The 13,855-nt window shown below is 38.9% G+C and overlaps 1 protein-coding gene across 4 annotated transcripts in view; it reads right to left on the minus strand.

Annotated features, from left to right (window-relative positions):
* Positions 1-7,058: 7,058 nt before the first annotated feature.
* Positions 7,059-13,855, minus strand: part of LOC110105274 (deSI-like protein At4g17486) — a 21,444-nt gene continuing 14,647 nt past the window's right edge. For all 4 annotated transcript variants that reach the window (XM_020834707.2, XM_020834706.2, XM_028696086.1 and 1 more), the window contains exon 4: positions 7,059-7,535. In XM_020834707.2, the coding sequence (XP_020690366.1) occupies positions 7,297-7,535 (239 nt within the window). In that variant the 3' untranslated portion in view covers positions 7,059-7,296. The remainder of the gene's footprint in view (positions 7,536-13,855) is intronic.

A 13,855-nucleotide genomic window follows, 5' to 3' on the forward strand; every position in this document is an offset into this window, starting at 1 on the left:
TTGTCTAATGTTCCTTAATAGTTCTTGAAATATTTCAAAATCCAACAGAATTTTCCATAAGAGACAAGAAACTGTTCTTTACTCAAATTTTCATATAAAAATAAGAATAGCATTCAGAATGTTATGAAAAAAATTCCATTTTTGTGCCATTAGAGTCAACCTTTCTTCAAAAAGCAGAGAGTTTGCACACTACATGTCTCTTTCAAGGGAAATTATTAGGTCTGGTCATATAGCAGAGAGATACATTCGGATTTCTCTTAGTCTACAGTAAAAGCGCAACTACTATAGTAACTGCGCTTTGACTGTATTTTTACTGTAGACAAAGAGAAATTCGGATGATTCTCTGTCAGGTGACTGGACCTAATAATTTGCCCTCTTTCAAGCGGGGAGCAGAGCGCCAACGTTATTGAATGCTCTTGGATGGCTTCTTATCCACAAAGATCCGAGTAATAATCCAAAGGAGAGTCAGATTTAATCATGTAAGTGTGTTCGGCAGTTTGAGGGGCCCTTAGGCATGTGAGTTGCGTGCAAATCTGGATACCTCTGCCTCAGATCTCTTCTTGATAGGTTCATTTACCAAATCCTTCCTAGACTTGTATATAGATGGGGCCATGGAAAGAGCATGGCCATGTTGAACCGGCGCCCCACCCCTTTGAAAATGACATCCAGATCTTACCTTTGAAACTCAACAAATTACCATCAAAATGCTATGAACATGGGCTCATTAGTCAAAATTTGCTGAGTTTGAAAGATCTATATTGTTTTTAAAACTATTTTTTTAAGGGGTATTTGAATTCCTCATAAGATATAAGATTTCTAATTCTTATCCGAACTTTCTTTATGATTAAGTTCTTTTAACTTTTACGAGAACTCGTAACATGCATTATGAGTTCTCTAACTCTTACAAGAACTCGCATTATAAATTATGTAAAAGAAATCGAAATGAAAACATGAATTTACATAAATTAAAAAATTCACAAGATCTTAAACAGGATGATATTCACAAGATTTCTATCGGAAGAAAACATACCTTGATAGTTGATTCATGTTGATTTTGTTGAATTCCAAATTACTACGGATTCTCTCCATTTTCTCTTTCATTTTCTTCTTTAATGAGTTAATTCTCTATTGAACAAACTAACTCCTATAATGAGAGAGAGAGAGGACCAATAGTTATTTCCCATCGAACACCCTAAGCCTCGGTGGGTAAAACAGTATAAAATTACTAGGTCCCTTTTCCTTCAAATGGCTTTGATTTTTGCCATCAGAAAATAAATTGGGACAGGTATCTATCATAAAAAAAACCTATTATTGCTGCAGCTGAGAGAGACACTTCGAAACTCCATGTGAAGTGCCCCACTTAGAAGGAGGAGAGGCATGCCACTATGATGCTTATCTAGATATTTTCCTCTATTGTAGGATGCTATGGCAAATGCGTTAAGCAAGAATGTATCTTTTTTGGTTTTTCTTCTTCTCCTTTCCAATGAAAGAGGATTTGTTCTAATCATTTGTCGAGCATGGAGCGTTGATTAGAGCATTATTTAATGTATGAACGCTAAAAATATGGAGTGGTACTTAACAATAAAACTTGTTCTTATGAGCTTTCTCTTGGACAGTTAACAAAATCAGGCTACATGATTTGCAGGCCAGGTCAAGGAACATGGAAAAGGTACAGATCATCAGGCAAAAGAATGGCATAATTTGATGAAGTGAGATAATATAGGGCTGTCAATTTTCGATCAAGGGGCGGGTTCATGTGGAACCCGGAACTGATCCGATACTCTTCAGATCAACTTGAATACGATCCGTTTCAGGAAACAGGCGTGCTTCCGGTTCGGGTAGGGGTGTCAATTCAGGTCGACGAGTCGGGTTCGACTTGACCCGGCTCTAAACGGGTCAACCCGAACCCAACTCGTTTTTACAAACGGGTTGGCTTTCTCAACCCGGACATGACCCGTGCGGGTTGCCGGGTTGACACGACTTGACCTGTGAAGCGGCGAAGCGGCAGCAGCGACGCGAGGCCAAGCAGCGGCAGCACGCAAAGGCGCGAAGCGGCAGCAGCGGCGCACGTGAAGCAAAGCAGCGACCGAGTGACGCGTCCCACCAGTCACACGACTGGACTCAACGCTTCAGACAGCTCGAAGCGACTACAACTCGACGCTTCAGGCAATGCGGGTGAGCAGCCAAGCACTCGACGTATCGGGCAGGGCAGGAAGCAAGAGCGGGCAGCGGGTTTTGGGTCATTATTGGGTTGCCGTGTCAACCCGAACCTAACCCGATTTTTGAAACTAGTCGGTTTGTTCAACCAGAACCCGACTCGTTTCACAAACGGGTCAACCCGAACCCGGATTTTTCCAGGTAGGGTTTCAGATCGTGTCAAAAATTGACACTCCTAGGTTCGGGTCAGCGGCGTACTCGACGCAACGCCTAATGGCTGACGCGGGACAATGGTACGGGGACGCAATGCTATGCGGGAGTCTCGCCTCGGGACTCGACGCGAGCAAGAGGTTCAGTGCAACGAGCAGGCGGTTTAGCGCAGCTGGAAGGCTTGTCAGCTCGAGCAACGTGGGCAACTCGGGTCATTCCGGGTCATTTTCGGGTTTTCGTGTCAACACGAACCAGACCCGATTTTACAAATGGGTTGAAATCTCGAACCCTAAACCCAAAATTTTTGGATCAGGTTCGGATCTTCGGCTAGACAAAAGACTACTTGAAAAGATAACCAGAAGTTGATACTAGAATTAAGAGGGTTGTTCCTTGAAGTAATTGAGGTAACGAAACTGCTTCTCATTGAATGGAACAACAGAAGAAGGATCCAAGTTTTCACAGAGCATTCTGCATTAAAAAAATGAAGCCAATTACTGCATTTAATTAGACAATTTACAGCCATACATGTTCACTATCCTCTCCAATGTATACAGATCCATGAGATAATATCAGGCCTGAATTTATCTCTTCAATTCAGTTTTCATATCGTGTTCTTCATCATTATTTAGAGTCAAAACTGGATAGCTGTAGCTTTTAATAAAGTTGATTATGAAGTTGCTCTTAGCTGTTTTAGTTGTAAAAAATAAATTTTTACTGCATAACTTCTTTAAAATAGTGAAAAATAATATGAAAATAATATTCAAATAAAATTTTAATGATTATCTAAAAAGCAAAATAACCAAAAAATTATCCCAACCTGTGTTTAATTTCAGTTTTTCGTACATCTTAAAATCTGTATTTTCAACAATTCTGTCAGCTTCTTCAGTATGAATTTTCAGATATTTATTTTTGTTTTAGTTACTTTTAATTATAAATTATTATCAAAAATATATTTAAGGTTTGAAATTGGCAGCAGCTCTTGCACAGCACCTCAAAGAAATCAAAATCTAACCAAGATCATAATATTGAAAATAACAAAAAAATAACTATTCAGTAGAAACTATTTCTTCATACCTAAAAAAAACTTCATTTATGATCATTATCAATCACCATTATACTTATTATTCGTTATAAAGCATGGATATAGTTAGTTGTAGGCTTATCATAATAAGTGCTCGATGAAGATCATTGGCAAGCGCCGGATGATGGTTAATGAAGAGTATTAGAAGCCAGATGAATAGTCAAAAGACAAGTGAGTGATAAAAAAGACGAGTATTGGATGTCAATGATTGACACGTCAAATGTTGGAGGTTGATCGACATCAAACATATGTTATTAACTAGCATTGAGTGACAATTTATAATCGACTTAGGCATCGTTTGGGACGGCTTTTTTACTGCTTCTTGAAGCAGCTTTCTAGTAAAAAAAATTAATTTTTATACTAAAAAATTGCTTTAAGAAGCAGAAAAAAAGTCGTCCCAAACGAAACCTTAATCATTCTCTGATGGGAAGGGAGATCGAGCAACTCAAAAGATGGGTATCAGATGTTAATAGCTAATGAGCTCTGGATTTTAGTTACTAATAGGCCTTCAATGATGATCGATAAGAAACATCATAATTCATGTGGCAGTTGATAATCAGCTTAGTTGTACTCCTGATTGGATGAGAGATTAGGAGACCAAAAAGGTTGACGTCAGACTTTGTTGGCTAATCGACATCAGATATTGGAATTTTTATTGCCTCAGATTACCTGACGTAGATATACATCAGGTAGCCTATAATATATCGCCACGTGCTCTTACTCTTTTCCGCGCGGCCCGACGACCCAACCCAAAATGGACCCGGGAGTTTGTGTAGCTCGGTATTGCTAGGTATTGCTCGATCTTACTCGACAAAAATGAAAAATACTATTATGTGAAGACCAATACCGAGCAATACCGAGCAAAAACGAGCAATACCGAGCTCAATACCGAGCAATACCGAGTTCAATACCGAGCAATACCGAGCTCAATATCGAGCTCAATACCGAGCAATACCGAGTTCAATACCGAGCAATACCGAGTTCAATACCGAGCAATACCGAGCTCAATACCGAGCAATACCGAGTTCAATACCGAGCTCAACACCGAGCAATACCGAGTTCTTTGGCGATATATGTTCAATACTGAGCAATATTCGTTCCGGGTTGGGTCGTCGGGCCGCGCGGTAAAGAGTAAGAGCACGTGGCGATATATTATAGGCTACCTGATGTATCTCTACGTCAGGTAACCTGAGGCAATAAAAATTCTTTCGGGTGTTAGTAGGCGTCGGAAGACAATCAACTCCTCTAGTCATGACCCTTGATATGTCTTCAAAATGTTTTCTTGATCGGGCACAAATCTCGAGGAAAAATCAAGTGTCATTCTTATAGTCAAATTAAAATTGGGAACATCCAAACTCCGATTTCAGCAAACTTATAGTTGAACTGAACGTCTTGGAAATACGAGCCCAACGTCACAAAATTCAACTCAATCCAAGCCCAAATGGGTACGAATCGAGGACCCGAAGCTCTGTTCGAAGGTTCAAACCACAATTTGGATTACCCAACAGTTTCCAAACATGACTTGCTTATAGTCGAATCGAGCGGATCGACAAGTCGAATCCAACGAGCCCAAGATCACTGAATTCCAACATCACTAAGACATTCAAATGTCCATCAAATGGTCCATGATCAAGAGATTCAACATCGGTTGTCCATCCAAGCCACTCCCCATATACCGCCCAGAGTTCTGCCGGACCACCACCTGACACCCGAAGTTCTGCCGCACCACCACCTGACGCCCGGAGTTCTACCGGACCGCCACTTGACTCCCGGAGTTCTGTCGGACCACCACCTGAGGCCCGGACTTCTGTCGGACCACCACCTGAGGCTCGGACTTCTGCTGAAACACCAACTGAGGTCCGGACTTCTCCCGGGCCACCATGTAATGCGCTCTATATGATGCACATTAGTGACATCAAGTCAATGCTTTCTCCCAAGGTAGGGCCTCATTTGTAATCGACTGCAAATACTATATATTTCTGTACCGCCTCGAATACTCCAGGATGCAGCAACACTGATTTTTTTTTTTTTAATTTAAGCACAAAATTTACAGGGTATTGAGCCCTCAAATAGCCTCGAGAAGTTTCCAATCATATTTGTGAATGCTGGACTTAAATCTAATTGGATTGAGAATCCGGTTATTATTGGTATTATTAGATTCATCTCACCTGATCTCCCTATTTCATTTATAAATTTACTAAAAATAGAGTTTATATTTCTCCAAAATCAATTCCTAATTTTTTTACTATATATTGTTGAGTGCTTTGAGGGCTGAAAATGTCTTAGTGCTTGATAAGATAATTTTGTATTGACGAATCAAGTTTAGTTGCTTATAAGTAGAAAGGCTCTTTATCAGATGTGTTCAGATTACCAATAATTTCCCCTAAATCCGTCTTTATTAATAGAACAAAAAACCTAATTTGATTGTATCGATCAATCAGGTTGTATGATTGACTCATACCTCAGTTTCGTTAATCGAGCTCATTGAGGATTGCAAGGGAGTCACCTCTTGCTTGGGCTCCAAGGGCCTTGGCCTGAAATTTCTTTTCCTGTAAAGCCGTATAGCATCATGGTGCTGTACATTAGTGGCTTACAGTGTTGCACACGTAATGCACTGCAACATTGTATGATGTAACGTGGAGGTGTTACAATCTTGACTTAGAAAGTTCAGCACCACGGCACTTCAAAGCCAGCACCACTGTGCTGCAAGTCAGGATGAAGACAAAGTAGAGCATTGTGGCGCTCCAAATTAACCACAATGTTATATGCTAGGCGAGGCAATTTTCTTTCTAATTTTTCTTGTTTTAGTTAAAGGTTTCTTCTTTTGGTGTATTGAAAAGTGTACCATAGCCTATTTTGAGTGAAAAAAGAAAAAAAAGAAGTCATGTGAGACAAGAAGAGATAGAGATAATTTCTAATTTTTTTGTGTTTTATGCAATCATCTTTTTTTTTTTAACCTTTTGCTCTATGTTTGCATATATTTCTCCTATTATGCCTAGCACTATTACACAATTCATTTTGTATAATTTTGCTCCCTATAAAATAATGAATAAATTTAATCAAAAGAGAAAAAAATCAAAATAATTCATTGACTATTTATAAAGGAATAAAATAATCTGCAACTATTTTAAATAACAATTTGATTTCTCAACTCTTTAAAGAGAAACTAAAATAATCCTATCATAAAATAATTTTGATCCCTTTTTGAAAACTTAAAGAGACAAAAATAATCATTTAATATAATTAAAAATCATTTTAATCATTCATAAAAAAAATTAAGAGATCATTTTGATTATTTTTTCCTTTAACCAAAATAATAATTTAGCTCAGCTAATTTATAGCTCACCACACCCATATTACACATTATGTTCTTGACTTCATTTTCTAAGATACACATTTAAGCTTCATTTGAGATAATTTTCTAATACGAGCAAATACCGAGGTTTTTGGCGGAATTTTGCCTCCGACCGGACGTTCCTCTACATCCTTACACCGGACCTAATAAAAGTTCATACAAAGAAGACAAAAACCAAAGGAGTCCACATCTTCCACTACAGTTATATCACAAATTGGTCATCCTTCTAAGAAAAAAAAAAGGAAATAATAGAAGATTGAAAAGAAATCATCATCCACACAGTCACTTAGTAAAGCTCAAATGTTTCTAAAATACAAAAGAAAAGCTACCTAAACGATCAAGAAATGAAAAATAAACAATTCTCCAGTTGAAGATTGATACAAGATTGACAGCCACTTGATGCTGTTTTTGAAGGAGGGATGATGAAAAAGACTAACCAATATCAACAAATACGCTCTAGAAAGGATACTAAATTAGATTGAAAGGTTCTTTTTCACCTGTTTTTCAACCGGATAGAAGCAGACTTTCTTAACTCCCATGGAGTAAGGCAACCTTTCAGCGGCGAAGGCAGTAGCAGAGAGGAAGAAGATAACTGTCTCTGACGCAATGAAATCGAAGATAGGCAGCCGAAAGAGCTCTTGAGCCGCGTCTTCTCCTCGTAGGTTGAATCAGGATCATGGCGGATTGTAGAAACTTTCATGGCCTCTGGAAGGAGGCAATTGCACAAAGAACCTGAACATAAACAAAGTTAGATTGTTATAATACGCTGGTTCACTAAATTTAAGGAAAAAAAAAAAAGAGCATGTGGAGTGGGAAGTTTCTGTGCGACTGGGACCTGTGATCTCCAAATACTTTCTATGACAGGAAACTATGACCTTTAAATCACAATATTGTATATTTTAAGCGAAATTTTACTAAAGTTTCACCCAACATCTTACTCCCACTGCCGTTTGTCTATAAGGTTTCGTTTGGTTCATCCTGTTCTTTTGAAAAAGATAAATTTAAAAATAATGATTAAGAAAATGGAGTTTTCTAACGGAGAAATAAATATCAAAAAACTTCTCAAAAAAATAGAAAAATGAAGTCTCCTAAAAAGCATTTCTATAAAAGCGTCACATCTAAACAACGACCAAAAATTAATTTCTCCGTTTCTAAACATAAAAGAAAAGAAAAATGCCGAAACAAATGAGGCCTAAGTTGCAAAGAGATTACGCTGTTTTAGATTATTCTCTTCTTTGATCATGGGCAACTTTCTAAAAGGACATCTGAGTGAAGACCCGCTGGCTGAGAGGAGACAGAGAGAAAGGAAGATAGAAGAAAGAAGATGAGTCTGCATTATTATTATTGAAAATGCACAGGAAGCCTCTATTTATAGACAATGTATACAAGGATATCACTAGGTGAGATGGACACATAAGCAGCTGATTGAAGTTTGTGCTAACAGCCCCCCACAATTAAACATCCATGGTTTTGATGGTTCATTTGTGACGGAGTTGAGTGAAGCGAGCTGTTGGGAATGATTTCATAAGTATCTCTACGATCGATCTTAAGAGCTGAGGTGAGAGATGAGAATTTCTCCGGATTTGATGTGCTCGTTGATGAAGTGATAGTCGATTTCTATGTGCTTGGTTCTGACGTGAAATATTGGATTGTTGGCTAGGGCAATGGCGGAGGTATTGTCGCAATAGATGACTGTGGGTGAGCTTTGAGGAAATTGGAACTCAGCAAGGAGGCGGCGAAGCCAGAGAACGTCAGAAGTGGCAGAAGAGAGCGAACGGTATTCAGCTTCGGTGAAAGATTTGGCAACAGTTATTTGCTTCTTCACAGACCAGGTTATGAGATTGTTTCCGAGGAAGGAGCAGAATTCTGAAATGGATTTTCGATCATTTGAATCAGCAGTCCAATCAGCGTCTGAGTAGGTACTGAGTTGAAGATCTCCAATTGTTAGAGGAAGACCAAAGTGTAAGGTTCCTTTGATGTATCTAAGTAGTCCTTTAAGAGCTTGATAATCGTGTAGTGTCAGCGCGTGCATGTGTTGACAGATGGCGTTGGTGGCAAAGGCAATGTCCGGTCTGCTGATGGACATATATTGGAGGGAGCCAGCCAGTTTGTGGTAAAGCTGAGGGTAGGAGTAGAGCTGATCAGGAAGGCAGCGAGAGTTTGATTTGGAAGTAATTGGCGTCAGAGTGGGTTACAGCAGGCAAAACCTGCAGTCTACAACAGATTAGTAGCATAATGTGTCTGATTAATGAATAGGCCGGTGGGTGTGTTGATGACTTGAATGCCGAGGAATAGAGACATTGCCCAGTTGTTTAAGTTTAAAATGCAAATTGAGATGAGTGAAAAGCTTCTGAATGGTGTTTGTGCCATTTCCTGTAACTAGAATTTCATTTACATAGATTAATATATATACTTCAATATTATTATGATGAAATAGCATAAGAGAATGGTCAGAACGACTAAAGGCAAAACCGAAGTGTTGGAGAAGTGTGGTAAGTTTATGGAACCACTGACGAGGCGCTTGCTTGAGTTTGTAGAGCAACTTGTGCTGTTTGGATACATAGTTGGGATGTTGAGTGTCTGCAAACCCGGGCGGCTGTCTCATGTACACTTCTTCTTGAAGATCACCATGAAGGAATGCATTGGATACATCTAGTTGAAGAATAGACCACCAGCGATGAAGAGCCACAATGAGGAGTATGCGTATGGTTGGCATTTTTGCCACGGGACTTAAGGTTTCAGTATATTTAAATACCGAATTGTTGGGTGAACCCTTTGGCGACGAGGAGAGCTTTGTATCATTCTACTTGGCCATTTGGATGGACTTTAGTCTTAAAAGTCCATTTAAAGCCTAGTATGGGTGTATTTGGTGGAGGGGAGACGAGTGACCAGGTACCTTGCTGTTGGAGAGCAAGAAATTTTGAAGACATGGAGGACCCCCAATGTTGAGATTTGATGGCTTGGTAGTAAGTGCTAGGAGTAAGTTGAGTTGTAGTGGTGATCAAAAGATCAAAGATAGGCTTGGGTCGAGAGATTCCAGATTTCAGTCTGGTTTGCATGGGATGAGTTGGTAGAATCAGTGGGGGTGTGGAGGAGGCTCAAGGTTGGCGTTGGTAATAGATGTGGTGGGGGGTAATGAAATAGATAGATTAGAGGGTGTAACTGAGGAAGACGTGGTTGTGGGTGATGGCAATAGGAATTGCAGGAATTTAATATTGGTAGAGGTTGGTGCCGTAGGAGTGGGAGTAGGGGATGATAATAGGAATTGCATGAATTTAATAAAAATATGTTAAGCTTGCTAATTTTAAAATTAATGTTTCACAAGATTATATTTTAGGATTTCTTAGTTGACGATGTGATTTGGCATGCGATTACAAACTAGATTAGCAGGGCAATTTAAAATAACAACAAAATTAAAGTAAAACTAGATGCATGAATAACAGAAATCCACCGGTTAATAAATATTAAGTTTCACCTTGAGTTTTCCTAACTTTCTCTCTTGCGATTACAAACTTAAAGATGTCACCAAAAGATAGAAAATGCTTGCAATATTGCCCAACGAAAGGTTAGCCGGAGGGGAAGAAGTCGATGGATGTCCAATAACTCGCCACTATCCAGAGACTTGGTGCTTTTTTATGGCAGATGTCAGAGTGAAAAAGATCTAGTCGTCGTAGTCATCGACGGTGTCATCAATTTCCAATTCGAGGTTGAAGAAGGGAGACCGGAGAATATCTACTTGTCCTTGAAGATCATACACGAAGCCATAATCTCTTTAAGGATTGATCATTCATGGAGGCCGGTTTGCGTAGCATCTCGCTTGGAGGTTTCTGAAGTAGTGGAGAAGAGAAGAAAGGGGGGAGGGGAGGTTGGAGGACTTCGGCCAAGGCTAGGAGAAGACGCTTCTTTATTTTCCGTTTTGGTTTATGGGGGAGGGGAGGCAATAAATAAAATCTAAATTTTAATTTCAGGTTTTGAATGGAAAGGGAGGGAATAAATTTGAAATTCAAATCTCCCTTAATGGGGGATTAATTAAGTGAGAGTAGAGAGGGGCCGACAGCTTTTGTGGGGGATTAAGGGGTTTTAATTAATAGGGGGGATTAATTGGAGAGAGAAAGGGAGAGGGAGGGGGCTGACCAAGGAGGGGGGAAAGAGTGTCCACATTCAATGTATGTGGACCGTTGCATTAATTGTTGCTTGGGGAATCAAATCTGAATTAATTTTAAATGTATGGTGATTGAGGAAATTCCTAAAATAGGTGTAGTCTATTTAGGAAAAATTTTAAAATTCAAATTCATTGGAATTTGAATTAAGAAAATTTCCAAATAAGATATGGGCTAAGTTAGGAAAGCAATAATGGTGTAATTGAATTGGATTCAAGGGGGCTTGGGATAGGTTTGGCTGACGGCTAAGGTTAGGGGAATTAGGGCTGGCGGTATGGAAAGAACGGACGGAGACCGGCGGTGATGGGGGAGAAGGATGGTTTTGGCCGGCGGTTTTAGGGTGGAGGTAGGGATTTGGCCGGCGGATAGGGTGGAGATGGGGGATTTGGCCGGTGGTTTGGGGGACATGGGGGAAGGGGCCGTTGGTTGGGAGGAAAAGGGAAGGTAGCCGGTGATGGGGAAGGAGATGTGGAGGTAGACCGTGAGCTCGGACTCTTCCGATGGCTGACGGGTATTTCCTTTGCCCTCACCTAGGAACTTCTCATTCTCTAGAGCTCTTAACACTCAAGGGAACTAGAAAGATGAAAATTTTCATTAATCAATCATTATCCATCACAATAGGGAGGGCCATCATATATAGGCCTCAAATAAAAGAAAAACCCAAAGACTCAAATGCCCTCGGGGCCACAACATAAACTCATCCCTCTTGGGGGTACAATGATACACTAGTACATAAATAAAATAAAATACATAAATGCATCATAAATAAAGACTTTGAATCATATTGAATCGTAGTCATTGATCTACAATTTCTCTAATGATAGACGCGTCGAAATCTCATGCTGATGTACTCATCATAAAACTTATTTATGTTGCTAAAAAACATCTAAATTGGTATATTCATATTCGTAGGTCATTGTGTTCTTTCTATTGGGGATGGACGTAAAACACTGCAATGAAACAAACAAGAAAGTAAAAAGGCAGTAGAAACTACAAGGATACTAAGATTTAACGTGGAAAAACCCAAAATAGGAAAAAAAATAATCGAGCCACACCACACCAAGAAATACACTATAAAAATGAGGAGAAATAAGTACAGATCTCTCTTCTCACTCTTTCCTTGCTTCTCTTTTCTCTTACACTGTTCTCACAGTTCTCCATGTTCTAACTACTCACATACAAAAAGAAAGTCAAGTTAATAACTTTAGGGGATGCCGACCTTGAGAAAAAATGAGAAAGAAAACTGTCCAATTCATCTCGAAGCGCTTCAGCACTAGTTTTGAGCGCTGCAGCACTCTACTCTCTGTCGATCAACAATGGGGCGCTCAGGAACACAACACCATAGCACTTGAGAACACAGTGTCAGGGCGCTTGGGTATACAATGCCAAGTCGTTGTAAAAAAAAATTAGGGTTCAGATGAACCCCCACACCCCCCAACGAACACGAGAAAATGACTTGAGGTTCGAGGCAACAACATAATCCGATTGATCAACACAATCAGATTGCACATGGAACTAATCGTACCTTGAAAAATGCCACAAGGGTGGGTAATCTTGTGTTCTTACATTTGCTAGTATAGATTTTTCTATCCTTCACCAAGAGAATATTATACCATCATTTAAAATAGTTGATTCATTAAAAAGAGTATTTAAAAACTGAGTTGGATTAAGACAGTACATTAAGCTCATAAGCATTGCGGTGGCGTTAGCTACTGAGTTACGTGTGAGGCTGTGCAGCATCATCAACAAGACACGACATGATCTTAATTCATTTGAAAATTGCATTTTGAAGTTAAATTGCTTGGTTAATCACATCATTCATAATTTTTTTTCCTTTTAAAAGCCAAGATCTTATAAAATATGCTATATCAGTTGATAAGCTTTATATTAAGCTGAAGAGGAACATCATGGATCATAAACACAAAAAGGGAATTTAAAAGTACTCAATATGTTGATGCTAGAACACTTATCTAAAACTAAGCTATCGACTAAAAAAAGCTATTGAAATTATTCAGTTTGACCTTTTAAAAAACAGTTTGTTAGCTTAGCGGACAAGATTTGTTTTTGGTGGGCTTATCTGGTTATCTCACTATTTCACTCTATTTTTTGTGTAACTGGTCAAAAAGAACTAGCTGGTTCTTTAGAGAAGTTGACTTCTCGTTATATTTTGCCATTTCTGAGAAAAGACTACCACAAATCTACTTGAAAAATCTATTATTTTTATAATAAATAAGGAGAGAATATTGTATATGTAAGGGCCTAAAAGAGATATATGGAGATTACTTGCGTATTGAACCACAGAAAGATTTTCAATGTGGCGTTTTGGAGTGCTTGTGGGGGTCTGAGGCTCTCCTTTTATGAAAGAAAAAATGAGTTCAAGAATATCGTTCAGATTATGCCTAAATTAACTTGAATAATTGCTCTTACAAGACTACCTAATTATCAACCACACATTACAGGCATATATTGATGTGAAACGTAAATGTCATGTACTTGCCTAGGTGGCAAGATTAATTAAATTCCAAATCAATTTGGGGAGAGAGAATGGAAATCTGATATTAAATTTCAGATTAAGTAGAATTGGCGGGATGAATTTGAATTTAAATTCAAATTTAATGGGGAGAATTAAATTGGATGAGAGGGAATTGTGGGAGGTAATTATGGAGGCTTAATGAGGGGGCCTATTAATGAGATAGGAGAGAGATTATGCCCAATGAGGGGCCGGCCACATAGAGAGAGGGAGGAGATTATTTGTCATAAGTAGAGTGGGGCCCACATTACTAATCAAAGATTCAATAAAATCTGAATTAAAATTCAGATTTTGAAAGAAAGGAAAATTTCCAATAATGGGGCTATCAATTAGAATTAATTGGAATTTCAAATTCAAATTCA

The sequence above is a fragment of the Dendrobium catenatum genome, unplaced genomic scaffold, assembly GCF_001605985.2.
Source record: "Dendrobium catenatum unplaced genomic scaffold, ASM160598v2 fragScaff_scaffold_716, whole genome shotgun sequence".
In the NCBI taxonomy this organism is placed as follows: domain Eukaryota; kingdom Viridiplantae; phylum Streptophyta; class Magnoliopsida; order Asparagales; family Orchidaceae; genus Dendrobium; species Dendrobium catenatum.